The following is a 19,591-nucleotide window of genomic DNA, read 5'->3' on the forward strand; positions in this document are numbered from 1 at the left end:
TAAACAATACACAAGCATATACATAGCTATTCGAACATGAGGTGAAGACATTTACATTCTTTCTTTTTGCTAGAAGTGTATGGGTTATCACTTGTAGAAATCATGGATTTTTTTCAATCGTTCTCTATATCACTATTTATCAACACTACTATGTATTACTCATTTAAAATCCCAGGATTTATGCCATTTCTTTTCTGTGGTTCTAATTTCATAATATCCGAAGATGTGTAGGATAAGAGTAGATGGATCAGAGGATGCAGACAAGCATCCCGCTGCCTTCAGGAGTGTTTTCCCTGAAGATGACAATGAAGACAGTGTCTACAATCTGAATTCAGTGATAGGTCATGGAGCAAGCATGAGTGGAAAGGTCTTTCTGCTGATTTTTGACGTGACTTCAGAGTTTTAGGCTTGAACAAGTTGTTGATCATTTCTTTTGGTTTTCCTGTCCATTTTTTTAAGGGGACCACTATGTAGACTAGGCTAGCCTCAAACTCTTATTCCTGCTGTCTTGGCCTCCAGTTGCTGGGATAACAGGCTTCTTGATCATTACTTAGTTTAGCCCATTTCTACTTGAAGGGCTGCTATACTGAGAAGTCAAGAACGTATCTATCATCTTCATTTCCAATGTGACTATGACTCGTTGTTTATTGTGCTGTTATGAGCATTTCAAGGGGTGGCTGAAGGAGCTTGAGTCTTATACAGTTTAATTTTTCCTGATTCTAAGAAGTCCATCCATAACTCTACAATAGTAACTGTAAGATGTCTTTTCCTTTCTCTCCTGAGCTCAGGGAAGTCACAGGAGAGCAGTTGTGGGTGATAGCACACTGCACACTGCCAGCAGCCATGAGTAGTCAATCTTATGAAGTCAGATATCTTCATTTTCCTTGTGATAAATAATATCATTTGGATTATTTCATTTCCTCTAAAAGCATAGGTTTTAAGTTAAAAGGGGGCTCAGTAACATACTCTTGATAAATGAATACTCATTTACTCTTATTGTACAACTTCAAGATGCCAAACACAAAAGAAGATACCTAGGGTCTGCATTGTTTTATGTTCTTAATATATAAAAGACACTGTCATTGAGAAAACAACACAACAGCATGTTCATTAACAAACACAGCATGGAGGTGGAAACAAGGGGGTGGGAACAGGACCCTAATTGTACTCATGAATTCCTCTTCTTTCACACAAAGGGCGAGAAGACCCACTTCCCCTGCTGTAACAGTGTCCTGTAGGGCTTTTATGAAGAATATATTTTTCCATTTGTCTGTGAGTCAGTGTGTGAGCTTGATCATTGTTGCCCAATAAACACAACATGAATTCCCAGAAGAAGTCAACTAATAGGTACTTCAAGTGCAATTTTCTATGCGTGTTAAATGAGGAAGTTGAAAAGTTGGCCATTAAGAAATGCCTTTGGAGAGCAGGGGGACCGCGCAAAGGACTGTGGACAAGTCTTTCCTTTGATTTCAGTTGCATAAAAGAACACTTATCCTATGATATTACTCCTCTACACTGTAACTTATTTTTTAAGTTTTTGCTTCAGAATTTCTTAAGCAGTTGTATTATACTTTACCATCTCTGTAACTGCTAACTTATTTTGCCTAGAAATAAAAAAGGCATACTTGAATTATTTAAAAATTTTAATAATTGTAAATAAGTTTTAAACATCTATAACATTTCTATGATGGTCAATAACAGCTGAAACAGATGCCATTGAACAGGATTAAAAGCTATGTCTCTACTCAGAACCTTGTATTCTTCTCTAAGCCAAGACTGCACACAGAAAGTAGGGAAGTTTAACATGCAATAATGAAGATTTAATGTGTGTGCGCTGCTGGAGTGTTTCTGGATGATTATATTTTAACAAAAGTTAATGGCCAAGTAATGGGAATAACGAGCTGGAGTGGAAATCCAATAGGAGCTTGATGAGCAGAACAGGCTTGTGACAGTATGTCGGAGAAGAAGGTCCCTATGCAGTCTCCATGCTGAGAACCCCTCAAGAGCACTCATTTCAACAGGAAAACTAAATTAATGTGTGCTGATGGGTTTCAGAAATGATGCACTAAAATCTGGAACTATCCTAACTGAAGAGGGGCAGGGGGAGAGAGAGATAGGGAGAGAAATCTTTTTAAAATTACTGAAAATTGTGTGGGGATGGGGTATGTGTAGCAGGGTGGGTGGCATATGCCTGTGTATGCACATAGGTGTGCAAATGTGCATACACATGTATATGTAGGGGGCAGAGGTTGATGTTAGATTATCCATTCACCTTTTAAAATATTTTTACATTTAGTTATTTGCTTTAGTTTGTAAGTTGGTGGGTGATGTCATTCTGTATGCTGTGAATATGTGTTGCTCTGACTGGTTGATAAATAAAGCTGTTTGGCCAACGGTGAGGCAGAGTAAGGTTAGGGGGGACATTCTAACTCGAGAGAGAGGAAGGAGAAAGACAGAGAAAGGAGACACTGCTAGCTGCTGCCAGGAAAAGCAAGATGTAAAAGTACCAGTAAGCCACAAGTCACATGACAAACTATAGATTTATAGAAATTGGTTAATTTAAGATGTAAGAGCTAGCTAGTGAGAAGCCTGAGCCATTAGACCATATCATTTGTAAATAATATAAGCCTCTGTGTGTTTATTTGGAACCAAGCGGCTGTGGGACATGAGTCAAGAGATTCTGCAGGACTGGAGAAAACTTCTGGCTATAGTAAGTATGTGAGAATGTGTGTGCAACAATGGTGCATATGTGGAGGTCAGAGGACAACTTCCAGGAGTCCATTCTCTCCTTTCACCATGTAGGTTGTGGGATGGAGCTCAGGGCATAAGGCTGGGTCTATGTCCTCTTACCTGTTGAAATATCTCAGTGGTCTTCCGTCATGATTTTTGAGACAGCGTCTTAGATCAGATCTGGAGCTCACTAACTGGCTTGATTCTCAGGCCAGTGACCTCCAGAAATCTGCTTGTCTCTGCCCATAAGCTCTTACAGCACTAAGGTCACAGGTGCTGCCAGAGCCAGGCTTTGATGAGGAGGCTAGGGATTGAACCTAAGTCTTCTTGCTGGAACAGCAAGTAATGTACAAACTGAACCATTTCCACAACTTTCCCTTGTAACTCCCCCAGATAGTCAGACTATAGAACTGATAAAAGTGAATACTCATCTCTCTGGTATAGCAGCCTTACCAAGGCACAGAAGGAGAAATCAGTAAATGAGAGAGGGCAGTAATGCAGGGAGAGGTTGCAAGAGGCTGGGACGAAGAGCAAGTGCATCATGCAGGTGACAAAAGCAATTCCTTAGGACCACAGAGTGACCTAGATACCTTTCCTGAACTGCGGCATGGCTTAGCGGATAAAGCCATGCGCTGCCAAACCTGATGACCTGAGTCAACAAACCCCAGGACTCACGTGGTAGGAAGAGAAAACTGACTCCCACAAGTTCTCCACTGATCTACACACACACACACACACACACACACACACACACACACACACGTTTTAAATGTATTTTTTCTCACAACTACTGGAGAAAGGAGAGGTATGGAGATCTACCATACTATTTATAGGAGAAACCTTTGTTACCACTAAAAACCCAAAGTTTCAGTGGTGGTGTCCTCACCACCTCTGCCTGTTCCACCTTTCCTCCTCCTCTATAGGAGGAAACTAAAATCTTCCCATTTAAACAAGAATTGCATACTAACCTGCCATTTACCTCCCAGCCAACTTATTTTTTATATGACATTGCATTCAATTCTCACACGTCAACAAAGTTACTGTTTATTTTCGAGAAGAATTATTTATTTTAATTTTGTGTTCATGAATATTTTGCCTGTGCATATGTATGTGCACTACATGTGTACCTGGTACCAGCAAAGTCAGAGAGGGCACGAAACCCCACAGAACTGGAGTCATAGACAGTTACGAGTCACCGTTGTATGTGAGTGCTGGGAAGCACACTGGGTCCCCTCTGCGAACAGCAAGTGCTCTGAACTGCTGAGCCATCACTCCACATCCCAGGTCTGAAGTTTCAGAAGAAGCAGGTCTACTCTAGGGCTCAATAAACGGAAGCATGAGCAAGGAAACTGAGCTCATTTCTCATACACTGAAGTATTCTGCTGCTCAGAGTGGGGAAATGATTTGCAATTGTGAATGCCCCGGTTAAAATAGCCATCACCATCATAAGTGATGGTGAGACAGATCAACTGAGCAGCTGTTCTCACCGGCCAATCGTTATGCTACATAAATGAGCCCCGGGACACAGACAACAACTATATAGACTCCTAAACTCTGACACAATCCTCCCTTCCACTTTTTAGGACCAAATGAATGAGCCATTCACAGAAGCCGTGATGATTCAGTATGGTATCTCATTGTACATTAATGAAAATGGTATTTGCTACTATGCCTACTTTGCTTTTGTTGGAGTGATTAGACATAGGGCCTCACATACGCTATGTGCACTGAGCCTCACTGCATCATAATCCCATGCTTTCTTTTTGCTTATTTTTGATCAGGGTCTCACTACACTGCCCAGTTTGGCCTTGAATTCACCCTTCAGCCCAGAATGACCTTCAGTTTTTGATCCTCCTGCCTCACTCTCACAAGTATCTGGAATTACAGAAGTTCCCTGGCCTAGCTATATCTATCAGTCTCAGAGGGGGAAAAGTCCTTATTTGTCCGTAAGCAGAGCCAGTTTGTAGATTTAAATATATAGACTGGGAAAGACAGGGTGTAGCCAAATCTTGCTTTTCCTTGAATAAGTAAAACACCAATATTTCACTTTTCAGTTTCCTTCCTGAACAGCATTTCACTGAGAAGTACTGAAATTTGGAAATAAATGGGTAAATGGGCTTGAGGTCAGCATCCATCTTGTGACCTGAGCACTTAGGGGTATATGGGGAGTGGGGCAGATGCCACCCATAAACTGTGGCTTTCAATTTCTAGAAAATGCTAAATTCATTTTGTTTCTATTGTTTTAACAGACATTCCTAACTCTGTTACTCTGTTAATATCCCCACTCTATAAAAACAGATGCCACCTAATTTTAAACTCACAGTGTGGCATTTCTGAGCAGTTGATGAGCATTCGTATAGTGAACTGCAGCAAATAGAAGGTTCACATTCTACCTTGAAACATAAAACAGAATAATGCATTTTTGATAGAATGGCTTATATCTTTGGACAATGTCTCCAAAGTTGTAGTACATTCAGAACACGTGATAACCTAGCAATGCAAGCTATTTTCCTTTTTCACTACACAGCAAAACAAAATTTTCCCATTTTAGTAAGAGTTATATACTAGGATTCTCTGTCTCTATGAGTGATAAATCCCCATAATGAGCCATGATTTAACTGATCCATCCAACGGAAAATGTTGATGTAACAGTTTGTTACTCCTAAACAAGACAGAAGAGTTCTCTTTCAAGCCAAGATGTTCATTCTGACTCCTGACACCCATGTAATCACCCTATCCAAGCAACAAAGACCTCTCCCCTCTACGTGAACTCAATCATGCAACAAATCTCATCTGAAACTATTTAAATCACTGTATCTTAGACTTGCTAAGACATCACATTGTAAAGAAATTTCTCTAAAAAGTATTCCAAAGTCACTTAAAAGATTATTCAACTAGACAGCCATTGCTGACTTGAATTATTTAAGTATATTAGTACTTACCTCTGGACATGTAGAACTTGTCAAACTCCTTATTTTTATAGATCAGGTAAACACAAAGTTCTTATACAATAATATACACCATTATGTTTCCATAGTAGAGGACATTTTATCACACCTCAATCAGTACCTCAAATATCAACGGATAATGACCAGCAAAGCTTGGAACTTGCCCGATCAGCCCAGCTAGAAGACATAGTCTAGCAGGATGGGTTCATTCTCATCATTTGTCTCGATTTTTTTAATTTTTTTTTTTACTGCTGTGATATTCTTTTGTTTGCCTTTTGCTTTCCAGAGATAAATGTTTATATGCTGAATATTCTGCTACACATTTCAAATGTGCTTGTTGCCATCAAAGTAATCAGATTTTATTTTTCACCGACATGATTAAAAACAGAAAAGCAAGCATTGGTACAAATATTACATGGCACACATTTGATCATAAAATGACTATGCAGAACAAATAGTTCCAGAATATGTTCACATTATTTAAATACCAACATCAAACAAAAACACAGACCATAAAATGATCACAGACAATATGTAAGCCATCATAAAGCAAAGCCAGAATGAAAAGCAAAAACAATTAGTTTCATTTAAAATGTAGTGAAATTCTTACTGGGCAGCAAAAAAGTTGTACTACATTGTTAGAGTGAGCTAGGTCTTGTTAGGATCACAAATAGAAAAAAAATCACATTTTAATTAGTTTGTGAAATATCACATAATCTCCGCAAGACTCATATATACCTCATGTGTGTCATCTGCAACTTCCAAAATATCTTATGCACATGACAGCCAAGGGTGGAACAGTTTGGGGGAGGGAGGGAAGAAGCCAGAGGAGGGTCGGGGAGTAGGAGAGGTTTGCAGGAGAGAGCAAAGCATGATGATGTGATGGCACTTATGCATGAAGGGGTCTGAGGGAAGCCCATTATTTCATATGTTAATAAAAGAAGTTAGTTGCAATGTTAAGAGACTGAAATGCAAAATCAAGTTCTCACCTTTTGCTGCCTCTCACTGACTTGTCTCCCTTCCTCCAGGAGATGGTTGGCTTGGGAGCGCCCTGAGGTCGACACTCTATGAGGACTTCCCGGTCTTTGGTAACAATTATTGTTTTCTTCACTTGATTCAGTTCAAAAGAGGGTGGTGAGGCTATGGTAAAGACAAGGGTGTTCCATCAGAATGAGCTGAGGACTAAAGTTAATCCACTCACGTGTTCAACTCTTTTCTCTGGGAAACATTTCTCTTCAAATCTCATGAAAAAATATACAACATAAGCACAAAATTTAATTTGTTATTAATGAACAAAGATCTTGTGGTTATCTGTCCATTATGACTGCATATGTGGCACTACAAATAAATAGTACTTTGATATACAACAGGCTTTATTTATGATTATGGAGGTCAACTTTGAAAGACTGCGCCTCGCTAGGCGGTGGTGGCACAGCCCAGTGGTGGTGGTGATGGCACAGTCCGGCGGTGGTGGTGCACGCCTTTAGTCCCAGCACTCAGGAAGCAGAGCCAGGAGGATCTCTGTGAGTTCAAGGCCAGCCTGGTCTACAGAGTGAGTTCGAGGAAAGGTGCAAAACTACACAGAGAAACCCTGTCTGGAAAACCAAAACCAAAAAAAAAAAAAAAAAAAAAAAAAAAAAGAAAGAAAAGAAAAACTGCGCCTCACTTGGACATTGGTTAGGAGCTCAGCCAAGAGAGTCAATTTTGGGTTCTGTATCTCTCTTTGTACTACAGGCCATCCCAGAACAAAAGCTCAGGAAACCAACTGAGTGTGACAAAGCAAACATGGTTTGCATGTCCCCAACACTCCAGCCTTACTCTGAGAAGTCTGGGTGAAATTTCCTGACACTATTCAGTTGTGGACTTGAGCTCATGTCCAGTCTTACCTTAGCAAAGGTGGAACTTTCTATGCTTGTTCTTTGGACCCCAGAAAGGCTTTTCTTTCCAATGCAGACCTATAGTACCAGGTGCTTATGAGAAGGGGCTGGCTATTCACTCTGGTGTCACATACATGATTACAGTGGTAATCAGCAACTACTTGGGAGAACATTAGCATTTCTACAGGAAGAGGACAGGTTGACCAAATACTAGAATCCCTGTCCTAGTTAGTTTTGTTGACTTGAATCAGCCTAGTGTCCTCAGAGAGAAAGCCTTGGTTGAGGAACTGCCCAGAAAAGATTGACCTATGTGTATGTGGGATTGTCATGATTATTACTTAATACAAGAGGGCCCAGCTCACTGTGGGTGACAGCATTCCTAGGCTGGTACTTCTGGGCTGTCTAGAAAAGTTAACTAAGCATGAATCCACTTGAGCTAGTAAGAAGCATCCCTCCATAGCTTCTGCTTCAAGTTCTTGTCCGGATGGACTGTGACCTGGAAGTGTAAGGTAAACCCTTTCCTCCTTTGAGCTGCTTTGGATATGGTGTTTTAATACAGCAAGAGAAAGGAAGCAAGAGTAGCCCCTTATACACCCTCAAGGTGAAAATTAACATATGCAATACATAATTTTATTTCATGTCAATATCAAAGACATATTGTAACATCCATTTAAGATGAAGACTAAAGTCATGCACATACACATGATGGGAGAAGCTGCAGAAGGGAAAGCTATCTTCAAGAGCTTACAGAATATCAATGAGATACAGTGTTTCTTTTCAAGACATAAAATACGTTTGAGATTCACAAAGTAAAACTTCACTATAGTAAGAATGGGTAGGAAAAGAATCCAAACTTCTTTCCTGTGTATTTGCTGAGAAACTGCATACCTAGGATCTTCAGCTCAGCGCTCGCATAAATAGCTCCATATTTATTCTCAGCCAAACACTGATACATTCCAGCGTCTGATTGGTTCACACTATGGATCGCCAATACTCCATTAACTGTATCCACTCTGCTCTGTAATGGAATACAAAAAGGTGAGATCTAGTAAACAGCTCAAGCCAACCATCTAAATCAAATATTGGAAACCACCCAAAGGAGGTCTCCAATTAATGCAGTTAAATAAACATTACTGTGCAAGTTAATTATTTAGTACAGTATTATGCCTTTTGGAAATTATGATTTCTTGCTCAGTATTTTTTGTTTCTTTTCTGAGGCAGCTTTGTTTGGCAGACTAGTTGAATCCAAGAGAAGAACCAACAGAGGATAAGTTGACAGATATTCCTTTAACAAAGCAGAAGTCAAAACTAGGCCCAGTCTGGAAAGAATCGAGAGTTTGGAACAGAATATAGGTAAACAACCACCAAGGTCATAGCAATGGTCCTTGTGTCCATCTGGCCAGATATTTGACACTTTTTTTACTTGTTAAACAACTAACAGAGATTAACAACAACAATAATAGTAACAACTATCCTATAGTTAGGTTCTATACACAATTATCAACTGGAAAATACAAACTTCATTATTATGTGGAGGTTTTTTAAAAGCAGATCTGACATGTGTAAGTTGAGGAAAATCAAGGTCAAAGAGCATATCTAGAAGGAAAGAGTACAACTCAAAAACAAATTTCACCATTAAAATGTTAAAAATAGAGTTATTTTCTTTTAAACTTAACAATGACCACATCTTAGGTTTTAACATCTTCATGAGTAGGGATTCCATTATTAATCGTTAGAGACGTGAAGTAATTTGATACCATTTTTAACATAACCCATTCATTCAGCAAATATCTGGCTGAGAGATTTGTGTGACCTGAATGTTGGGAATAAAAGATCCAACCATCATTGCTTCACCTAGGAGGAATCCCTAAGAAGGTTAGTGAGGAAGAGCTTATAAACTGGAACCTATGTTTGCTTTCATGGCTTTGTATTTGTACCTGGCTTTTTGTGTAGCTACATTTTCTTTAGGTTTACCTGGCTTCAGAACAAGAGAATACCAGAGTTTGATAAAACTGTCGGAAAGGTCTGGTTTTAAAATGGAAGAAACTGAGGTTCCAGGAGGTAAATAGTACACAAGTCACATGGTAACATCACACTGCCTGACAGGACTTTGCACTCAGCTAAAACTGTCTGCACGGATCCTCTGTGTTGGTTATAAATATTGAACTATTCCTCTTCTGATCACCTTCCTGTGAAGGTCACAAGCAAGGAAGAGAGCTATTAAAATTAACCTCCTTATTATGCAATTAAAAAGTAGTCAATGTAAATTTGGCATACAGAAAATGGTTTTATAAGTATTCAGTAGATTTACTGAAAAGACATATGTTAAGTGTGAAAATCACCAAGTTTGTTCCCTCCCTAGGACACAGGTCACCACAATTCTATTCTAGTTTTTATTCATACAGAAACATAAACCTAAATAATTCTGTACTCCAGATAAATTTCATCATGTGCACAATGGGGACCCCAAGCTAAATGATATCTAAAGGTCAGTTAGAAATGGTAGCAAGTCTATGATGATCAATGAAATTTTCCTATGAATTTATAGGCTTTAAATAACTTTTGTATAATGTACTACTCCAATCAGATGATTAAAATAATGAATGATTTTTATATATTACATAGGTATATACACACATATCAAAAGGTAAAAGAGGACCATTTTATGCTGCATGCCATGTATATTGGGTAGTTTTATGTCAGCTTGATACAAGCTAGAGTCATCAGAGAGGAAGGAGCCTTGGTTGAGGAAATGCTTCCATAAGATTGGGCTGTAGGACATTTTCTTGACTAGTAAATGATGGGGGAGGGCCCAGCCCATTGTGGGTGTTGCCATCCCTGGGCTGGTGGTCCTGGGTTCTATAAGAAAGCAGGCTGAGTAAGTCAGTACACAGCACACCTCCATGACTTATGCATCAGCTTCTGCCTCCAGGCTCCTGCCCTGCTTGAGTTTCTGCCCTCACTGCTGTTGATGATGGACTGTTACAGGGAACTGTGAGAGAAATGAACACTTTTTTCCCAGAGTTACTTTTGGTCATGGTGTTTCATCACAGCAATAGCCACCCTAAGACACCAGAGTACTTAAATTACTAGGCAGAAGTTCTGAGTTCCCACCATACCTGTGGCCGGAGGGGTGCTCCATTCTTCAGCCAGCGGTATGTGGGCCTGGGCTTTCCAGTAGCCTTGCATTCCCACTGCAGAGGGCTCCCACTGTCCAGCTGGGTGTCGTTCAGTTTCTGTACCCAGTGTGGGTATGCTGTAGCATTGAGGCAGAAAAGAAAAGTGAACTCAGTACATTTACCACATCTAACCTTCACAGAGGAAAAGTCACTGAATTTCCACAGATTTAGTCCTTACTTATAGCATTCACATAAGCACAGGGGAGCACATCATTACACAGGGGGGCATGCCACTAAACAGGAGAGAAATTCATTGCAAAGGAGAGCCCATCATTATTTCACAGGGGGGCATGTCATTACACAGGAGAGAACATCCTTACACAGGGGAACACATAATTATTACACAGGGAGCATGTCATTATTACACAAGGAGAATGTCATTATTACACAGGGGACCATGTCGTTACACACAGAACTGTTCCCTGAACAACAAATAGGACAATGTGAAAATTATGCTTATTGAAGGTATTTCTGTAAGTGTAAATTATATCTTAAACACACCCATGTATGTATGTACACACACACACACACACACACACACACACACACAATTTTAAAGCAAGCAGTTTGTTTCTCTCCAGAGCTTGCATATAAGGGAGTCAGTCACTGCAAACAATGACTCTTGTGGATAGCATCACACACTAGGTCCTGTTAATAGTTGCTCAGATGTGTGTGTGTATGTGTGTGTGTGTGTGTGTGTGTGTGTGTGTGTGTGTGTGTGTGTGTGTATGTGTACGCGTGATGATTTTGGAAAACTAAATTTTTAGTTTGAATTTTATTTAGCATATTTTTTTCAGAATTTATTCACATTCAACATAATTAGTGAAAAAGTTTCAAAATCATAACATATAACAATTCCTTTATCATTAAACATTGTGAGCTTCCATAGAATGTACAAAATGAAAGTTAAAATGTCTTTTCTCTATTGACCTACTTGTAAATAAAATTTTCTTAAAGAAAATTACTCTGTGTTCATATATTTTGTTTAAAACATAGTCAAAGCAGGAGTATTTTTTACTGTAATTCCTTGTGTGCTCAGCATTAGACGCAACATCTGTATTTCAGAATAACGAAGTCACTCTGCACCTTGCATGTGACTGGCTGTGTCCTCAAATGCTGTTTGCAGCTGGTAGTACAAGTTGCTTAGCAACTGACAAAATAAAGGTCTTATTAAGTGCCACGCAAGTACACACATATGTGTGTATACACACATGCATGCACACAGACATAAGTACAAAGGAAATGTGGGTCGTGGGTCATGTTAAAAATGAAGACGAACTCTGTATTTCAAAAGTAAACCCAACTCATCATCTAAGTATCACGTGTGTTTGTGCTTATCACCTGTGACAACACATGTGGAACACAGTTACATTTAATACAAGGTCATCTCAGCTCTTAGGGCTTTTTTCTGTTGTTGTTCTTTGCTTTAACATTGCAAAGCATTTTGTAAACTGCTAGACATTCATTAATTATGTGGACCAAGTGATAAAGGATGCAGTGGAATGCAACTGATAGTATTTTTTAGAAACACACACTTGATTGTAGCATGAAAGTGTTTCATGACAGAGCAGAGTAAAGTCCAGGTAATCTGACATCAGAGACATGAGGTTCCCGTTAAGGTTTTTCTGTTTTTGTTTTGTTTTCAGCAGATTACAGTTACTCAGGGGTGGGGTGCCTTTATTTTCTGAATAGAAATACAGGGTCAGCACACACGGCTTGGGCTGCATGGTGGGGAATTGTTCACTTATCTAGAAAATGGAAATCTGGGCCAGTGAGGTCAAGATGCTTACTTCCACACCTGACCACCTGAGTTCAGCTCCTGTGAGCCACATGATTGAAGTAAAGAACTTATTTCTGCAAATTTTCCTGTGATCTCCACATGCATTATACAACTCGTGCACACACCCACATAGACACAAACACATATGCATGCTTACAGGCATATACATATAAAAACACACCGCACATTTACAGACATATACATACAGCACAAACCTGTACACACAATACACATACAAACATACACACATGCAAAAATATGCACACACATATATACACATACACATACATGCACACATACCACACATACACACATGCATACATGCATCCACAAACACAGCATAAACACACATACTCCACACAGACACACACAGAGACACAGAGATGCACCACACGTACACATATACATGCACACACATAAGAACACACATACAGATACATACACACACACATACACACAACTTAAATGGAAAAAAAAAATCCCAGGATTGGCTGCATTTGTAATAAACTTCATAACTTCAATCTGGCTTTTGCTGGACCATGTCCTTCAGGGCTTGGAAAACCGAGGAGACATATGGTCTTTTGAAGTGAGAAACCGTTATAACCGTGCTGGATGTACTGTATCCTGGCAGCTACTTGCGTGATACATTTGGGCTTCAGAACCGTCTCTGGGTTCCATTTTGTAACACATGGAGCAGATGTGCATAAAGAAAGCCATTGCTTATCCCCTCGTCATTGGGAACTCTGGAAGTCTCTCCTGACACACACTAAGTGATATTGGCTGCTTCCCTGCTCCTGTATCTTAAGTGTTGAGGACTTGACATATTTTACTGACATAGATCATTTTTAGTATTATGACTCTCAGCTGTGAGCCAGTGAGAGCTAATGTGTGCGCTGGATGATGCAGTTGGGGGTGAATATAGGTTCAAGCCCCAGTGTGTGGTGCCCTTGCTGTAATCTATAATTGGAAACGAGTTCCTTTATTTTAATGAGCCTCATTTGTAAGCTGTAGATGGTAATTCCTATTTCAACGGATTGCTATGATGATTGAACATAATAAACAGTGATTGATTCTTTGCCCCAACCCATCACCCACAGATAGATTCAATTTTATTTTTGATCAAGTATGAGCACATATGTGGCACCACTTTCAGAGGAGTAGATTCAAGACAAGAAAATGTTTCCCCATAGAAACAGGATTGTAGCATCACGGATAATTATAGAAATGGGAATTTATAAACTTATATAATTTTCTATGGTGAATCTGTGTGTATTTCTAGTAGTAAACCACCCTTTAAAATCAAAACATAGTCAAACTCAATTTTGAAGAATAAGAAAAATTGCAAGAACTTTAATGTGTCCATAGGAATCATCTCCCTTGTAGTATAGTTAGCAGGGATGGCGCTAAGAGTTGAACTCTAGTCATTAATTCCAGATTAGATTGGATTCTGTTCTCTGTTTGTTTGTAACTTTTAAAATTCAGTTTATCATTTTTGTGATGTGGATGTTAAGTGTAACACTGCACATCTATTAATTTTTTTTTAAAGCATAGCTATAGCTCAGAGTCTCCGGCTAACTTCTCACAACCGTTTATAACATCTCATGCAGTGCACATGCTGTGTGAGTACAGGGCTGGCTGGGGAAAAGATGGTAAGAGGAAGGTCTGCGCCAGTGTCAGCTCGGATAGACAACTCCCCATCCCCCCGGTGTCTTCAGGCCCACATTCTCTTCTGAATATGCCCTTTCCCCATCCATAAAACAAAGTGTTTTCTTGTGCCCTCCCAGCCTCTCCCTTTCTTGCCTCTTTTAGTTTTCTGTCTCATTGGTCCTTTCTAGCATCCTGCATCACACCCACACTTACTTCCACCTAAGCACAGCATGTGCTTTTAATCCAACTTGTAGTAATGTTTTTAAATCTCGGTAGGTGTGATATCTTCATTACTAAGTGCCAATGTGGTTAATGTGTGAAGCCCTGGCCATGCACAGCCTTGAACACAAGCTCTCGGGAACTATTTGTGAGTAGTCACTCTTCAGTCTTCCGATTCACTTGTCTCACACTGAATCCTGCAGAGTGATGTTCACATAAAAGCAGTAATAATTATAATAAGATTTTTAGTAAAATTTATCCACTGCTTCTTGAATAGCATGATTAGTTCTAGAAATATATATACATATATATACATATATATATATATATATATATATATATATATATATATATAACCTCAAAAAGTTTATCTTGAAAATGTGAAGACTTAAACTGTAGGTATTAGAACATATTAAAATTTGTGAAGATGCTGCCCAGGGGCTTAAAGACAGTCAGGATATCTAGACTATTATCTAGACCAACAATGCAGCTGTGTCCTTCCTGGGCTGTTTGAAACATTACAACTGACCTCTATTTGAAGCACCCTGGTTACAGATACATTAAATTCTGTTCAAGCCTAAACCATAGATACATTCTAGAGATTGTCACTACCCAAAATTACTGGCTGTGGTGTCCCATGTTACTTTTTATATTGTAGACCGCATAGCTTTATATAATATGTTTTCGGTACACAAATCACTTCCTTTCATAAGCCTCCCTCAGCCCTGCTTACATTCTGGCCGGCCACGTCACTGTCTGCCTTCTTCCTCTCTTTTCTCCCTGCTCCTTTCATTCCTTCAATCCTTTCCTTCCCCCTCTCTCCCTCTCTCCCCCTTTTCCCTTATTTGTTTTTTCTTCACCTGTTTTCTTCTTATTTAATCTTTTCCTTTCATTTTGATTGAGATTGTTAACAAGCAAGGTTCAATTTAATATGGGATGCAATTTTGTGTGGCAATTTAAAACAGGGCTTTTGAGTAAATCATCAGAAAATAGAGGTGACAGAAATAATCAAGGAAACTAACCCATAAAACTGTTGCACATGATATCATAGTATATTCACCTGAACAATTATGCAGTTTATTCTAAAACTCAAGTCACCCTCCATGTAGTACTTCTATTTTTGCTATATTTTTCTTGAATTTTACAGTTTAAACTTGTTTATACTGCACATATAAATTTACCTTCATTTTATTTTTTAATTTAACAACATGGGCTCCTTCATATTATATCATTTGTTACATTATATTTTAATACTAATGCTGTTATAAAATATCTACCATCTATGCTAGTTCTAATGCTTTGACAAACTGGGCTACCTCAGAATGCATCCTTCTTGTCTCACAGGCAGAGCTGTATAAACCTTCTGTATAACTCCTACTCCTCAAAAGGGAGCCCAATACAGACCACAGATAGAGGAGACTGTGCTACCCATGAGGTTGTACATGGGGAGCTTCCCTACACTCAGAGTCTTGGTTACCAGTCTGTAGGCTGATGGGAAGGGCTGGAACTTTCAGTAGCTGGAGTCTGTTAGAAGGTTTTAGTGCACTAGGGGTATGTCCTAATGGGGCTCAAGCCCCTTCCTCTCCGCTTCCTAGTTGACATGAGGTTAACATCTTTCCATGATGTGCTGCCTCACAATATGTGACAAGCCACCTTGGATTGAAGCCTCTGAAAACAGGAGCCAGCACTAACCTCCCTTCTTTTCAAGATGATTATCCCAGGTATTATGTCCTAGTAATGGAAAGTTTACTCATATGCATACCTGCTATTAGTCAAGCATAAATGTTCATCAAGACCCCACCTGCATTTTATAGTCACAAAAGTTTTGAATTACAGAAGTTGTATGAACCCAGATATTTTGGGGATTGAAACAATGAGATATTCATAATTTCCCCAAGGAAACAGACACAAACTGGGGTTACTTAGGACAAATCTAGATGTATGGTGCCATGATGGAGTTTGACAGAAAGTCATTCTAATTATGAGCTGGAGTGAGAGGTCACATTCTTTCAAGATGTCTTCCTGTTATGTTAACCATACATGGCAAGCAGTTAAAACTGGCCTAGTTTGTCTGCTTTGGTAACAATCTGTACTTTTTAAATTCAAAGTGATGATTCAGCATTAAGTTAAGAAAATTATTTTGGTACTGTTTGCAGCAATCATCACTGCCTACGAACCAACTAGCTGAGTCTGAACAGGCGCCAAAGGAGTCAGGTCAGCTAGGAGCCCTGGGCTCCACAGTCTATAATTCATTCTCTTTAGGAATATAGCATTTTTACAACCTAGGTGTGTGGGCATGTTTGTGATAGCACATGCAGCAATAAGCATTCTTTAATCTCTTTTGTAGTTTTAAACCATAAAATTCTGGTTAAATTCTTGTCTTTTATTACCAGATTTTTCTGCAAAGTGGATTAATACTCCATTCTGTCTCTATGAGAATAAAAATGTATTTCAGTGAGGTATGGCAAAACATTGGTTTTCTCTTTGTCTGCAGACTGTCATAATTATTTGATTTACGATGTTATGAACAGTTACAAACATTGAGTTTCATCCAAAATTAGAGACTTGGTAGATCACATAGCAATGTGACAGGTGCATCCACAGGTTGAAAGCTTCTGGCCTGGTACCCGTGTGCATCCTACAAGCTTCTCAGTGGTTAGGAGTAGCTTTCTTCCTGATGCTTTGTTCCATTCAGCCTTTCAGATTCTGATGGTTTTAAAATCCTAACCAGAGTTTTTCAGGACAGAATGTGGTTGGTCATGAGCCCTCATGATCCTTTGTATGTTTTCAGCTCTAATATGAAGTTCCACTTTTCCTCTAATTCAATGCCCTATTGCTAGGAAGTGGGCTAGTAAGAGGTACTTAGTAAACATGAATGAGTGAACTAACTGTTCAGGGAACAATCTGCTGATGAGATGAATTCCTGAAGGAGTTATTGAAGTCATAGATACAAAGGTTGAATTTAGTCATGAATGACAGAATAGTCTCAGAATCCCTGCACAGGGCATTTAGGGCATTAGGAATATGCACATAGCTGAGTGTCTAGGATGACTCAGCCGTGTGCACACTCCAGGCCTCTGCTTGTTCTTCTTTCTACCCTGGCTTCCTGTGGCCCTCTCCATTTGTTGTCTTCGACTGGGACATTATCATTTACCTACCTGTGTAGGCACGTGTGCAAGTGGATGTGTGTGACTCTTGGGGGCAAATGTAAGAGTGCAAAATGTCTGAGCCCCTTCAGCCCATTTCCTATGTCACTTAGCTAGCTGACTTAGCATTTTTGGAAAACAAACACTCGCAGGTTGCAGGAGCTATTTGAAATATGGAAGTATTATATTAGTTCAGGCCAGAGCTCAGCAAACTTCTCAGAACTGCTTGATACCAAATATTTCAGGCTTTGAAACTCAGTGGGTCACTGTCTCCATTGAATTGTGCCAGAGCCAAGCAAATACTGAAATAGAGCATTTATGAACAAACAGATATTTACTCAAATCAGCAGCTGGGCAGGATTTGGTACATGAGCACAAAATTTTGACCCCTGCATTAAGCCAAGGGCTAAAAAAGTTAATATAGTTATATATAGTTCATAAAATAAAACTTTAACTTAACGAATAATAGCTGTTTGTACCAGGTAAAGGTCTAATTTTTATGGATATAAACTCTCAATCATCTACAGGCTGACAATTCCTTGTTTATTTTTCTTTAAAATATTTTTGAATGTAGGCTCATTTTACATATTTCCTATACCAAAGAAATATGGTTCCAAGTTATTACTTGGATTTTCAGTGACAGATGAACAATATCTAGTTTGATTTGCATTTTCTATTTCACCCTTGGGCGAAAAGCTTTGTGATTTTCTGAAACACTCACTGTATATTTGTAGCTGTCCACGGAAGGAGTTTTTTCCACGGGAGTTCTCTGCTGTGCATTCGTATACTCCAGCATCATCCAGCTGCAGGTTGGGGATCTCCAGCACAGCCTGGGATTTCCGCAGTCTGGACTTACTGGGAATGTAACCGTTAACCTTCATCCAAGTGATTGTCGGAACAGGGCTGCAATGGGAGTGGAGGCGCTGTTAATATACTTCCCGCTATTAAAAACATAGATTCAGTTATCTGGTAATTTAAGCACTTAATAGGCTGAGCCCAATAAAACGTAATCACAATTAGGGCCCTGTGCCAGTGGATACAAGTTGCTTTCCACGTGGCTGTGAAATCACCAGGGAATCAAATCCTTCTCTTTCAGATTTCAGCAAAGCCTTAGAAAGACTGCACTATTATTTGCTAGATGTAAATGATGTAATTTTAAACAACAAATGTACTTCGGTGAATTTGCTAACAGTTTTAAAGCAGGAGTCAAACAAAAGAGTTGAGAATTAAACAGAGAAACTTTCTACCCTCACCTGTAGCAAATCTGTTCTTTGTAGCAACAATTTGCACAATGCTACACCTGGTCCCAGTCACACGTTTTGCTCCTCAATGAGCCATTTAGCTGTATTTTTCTTTTATTTAAAGTTTTTATATTTTCTATTTAATCACAAAGGTTTTATTAAATAAATACTAGCTTGCCTTTTCTCATTCATAGCTGTATATAACTCTGTTATGGAAAGTGTTGGCCGACAGTCCCTTGTGACTCAGGGTTCAGGACAGCCCTGCTTTCCTTCTGGGCTTCTCTTTCCTTCTGTATCAGACCGAGACACTGATGCACTGCTCTGTTGCTTCCACGATTTACAGGAGACGTTCACAAAGGCAGGATTAATGGACCAAAGGGCATGCCCATTTTTCATTTTAATAAGTACTGGCAGACTGTTTTCCCGTAATACAGTAGAAGTTCCTACACCTATCAGTAATATATGATATTTTCCCCCTGTATCCTTGTCAGGACTGTGTGAGATTAATTTACTTAAAAAAAAAAAGAAAAGACCTGTCTATGTCCAAACCAGACAAAAATCCGAGCATTGAGAAGGAGAAGTGGACACAAAGTCATATGCCTGACAAGAAGCGTATTAATACCCACTGGTGAAAGGTAATCAGTTTTCTCCAATGGAGTGTCCAAATTCCAGTGCAGGTCTCATGCCCAGAAGTAGTTGGCCAACACAAAAGGGTCTGTTTTTTTTTCTTTCGTTACATTTTTGTCTCACTGCATTTTTGGGTTTGACTTTGTTTTTTGAGAGAAAGAGAGAGAGGAGAGAGAGAATGATTCAGGTGGGTAAGG

General features: G+C 39.3%; 1 protein-coding gene across 7 annotated transcripts in view; it reads right to left on the bottom strand.

The window, feature by feature from the left end:
* The window catches only part of Cntn5 (contactin 5), a 1,171,099-nt gene that overhangs the window by 245,000 nt on the left and 906,508 nt on the right, over window positions 1–19,591 (bottom strand). For all 7 annotated transcript variants that reach the window (XM_052752006.1, XM_052752033.1, XM_052752025.1 and 4 more), the window contains 4 exons: window positions 18,248–18,429; window positions 10,675–10,811; window positions 8,444–8,573; window positions 6,668–6,818 (listed from right to left, as the gene is read on the bottom strand). In XM_052752006.1, coding sequence (XP_052607966.1) covers window positions 6,668–6,818; window positions 8,444–8,573; window positions 10,675–10,811; window positions 18,248–18,429 — 600 coding nt within the window. The remainder of the gene's footprint in view (window positions 1–6,667; window positions 6,819–8,443; window positions 8,574–10,674; window positions 10,812–18,247; window positions 18,430–19,591) is intronic.

This window comes from Peromyscus californicus, unplaced genomic scaffold, assembly GCF_007827085.1.
Source record: "Peromyscus californicus insignis strain IS unplaced genomic scaffold, ASM782708v3 Scaffold_11__1_contigs__length_118956290, whole genome shotgun sequence".
NCBI lineage: Eukaryota > Metazoa > Chordata > Mammalia > Rodentia > Cricetidae > Peromyscus > Peromyscus californicus.